Source organism: Pygoscelis adeliae, unplaced genomic scaffold (assembly GCF_000699105.1).
Source record: "Pygoscelis adeliae isolate BGI_AS28 unplaced genomic scaffold, ASM69910v1 Scaffold1277, whole genome shotgun sequence".
In the NCBI taxonomy this organism is placed as follows: domain Eukaryota; kingdom Metazoa; phylum Chordata; class Aves; order Sphenisciformes; family Spheniscidae; genus Pygoscelis; species Pygoscelis adeliae.
This window is the reverse complement of record NW_008825096.1, coordinates 3,497-4,176: the sequence shown is the minus strand read 5'-3', so window position 1 is coordinate 4,176 and position 680 is coordinate 3,497. Positions and strand designations below refer to the sequence as shown.

The window sequence follows — 680 nt, the reverse complement described above, 5'->3', positions numbered from 1 at the left end:
CTGAGCCAGGGCTGCCCCCAGCCCTGCTCAGAGCCCCGTCCGCCCCCCCCTTCCCTGGGGTCCAGCCCCAGAGAGGGGCTGAGCCCCGGCTGGGCTCCACTGTCCCTTCACCCATAGAGCAGCAGCAGCAGGACCAAGGAGGGCAGGTTGGCAGAGGACACGTAGGACTTCTGCTGGAAGCAGAGGAAGATGAGGATGACCAGCAGCGCAGGGACCAGGTAGTTGCACTGCAGACACAGAGAAGTTGGGGGGGGAGTGTCACAAATGGGACCTGGCCCCCCGGGAGCTGTACCCCATCACTGTCCCCATCCCTGTCCCGCACCATGTCCCAGGCGAAGTTGCCCAGCCAGTAGGTGACAGGCTTCATCCCGCTGACGAACTGCAAGTGTTTGGCCTTGCTGACCCGCTCCTCGATGAGGAAGAGCACGAAGCTGGCCGGGATGAAGGACATGGCAAAGATCACGCAGATGGAGACCAGCACGTCCACCGAGGTGGCCATCCTGCCGTGGAGGGAAGGGCTCAGCCGGGCACAGGGGTGGACCCTGCAGGACCCCTGTCCCCGGCACTCACAGGGCGGCCTCCGAGAGCTGCTCCTTGGTGAGGTTGAGGGGGTGGTTGGTGGCCGTGATGCCGTAGAGCGCGGGGTCGGTCCCGGCAGGCAGCTGGGCGCGGAGGCGCCC

General features: G+C 66.2%; 1 protein-coding gene across 1 annotated transcript in view; it reads right to left on the bottom strand.

Moving 5' to 3' along the window:
* Positions 1–680, bottom strand: part of ABCA7 (ATP-binding cassette, sub-family A (ABC1), member 7) — a gene marked incomplete at its 5' end in the record, with an annotated part of 6,042 nt that overhangs the window by 1,987 nt on the left and 3,375 nt on the right. Inside the window, 2 exons of the mRNA XM_009327002.1 lie at positions 111–227; positions 323–500. Of these exons, the coding sequence (XP_009325277.1) occupies positions 111–227; positions 323–500 (295 nt within the window). The remainder of the gene's footprint in view (positions 1–110; positions 228–322; positions 501–680) is intronic.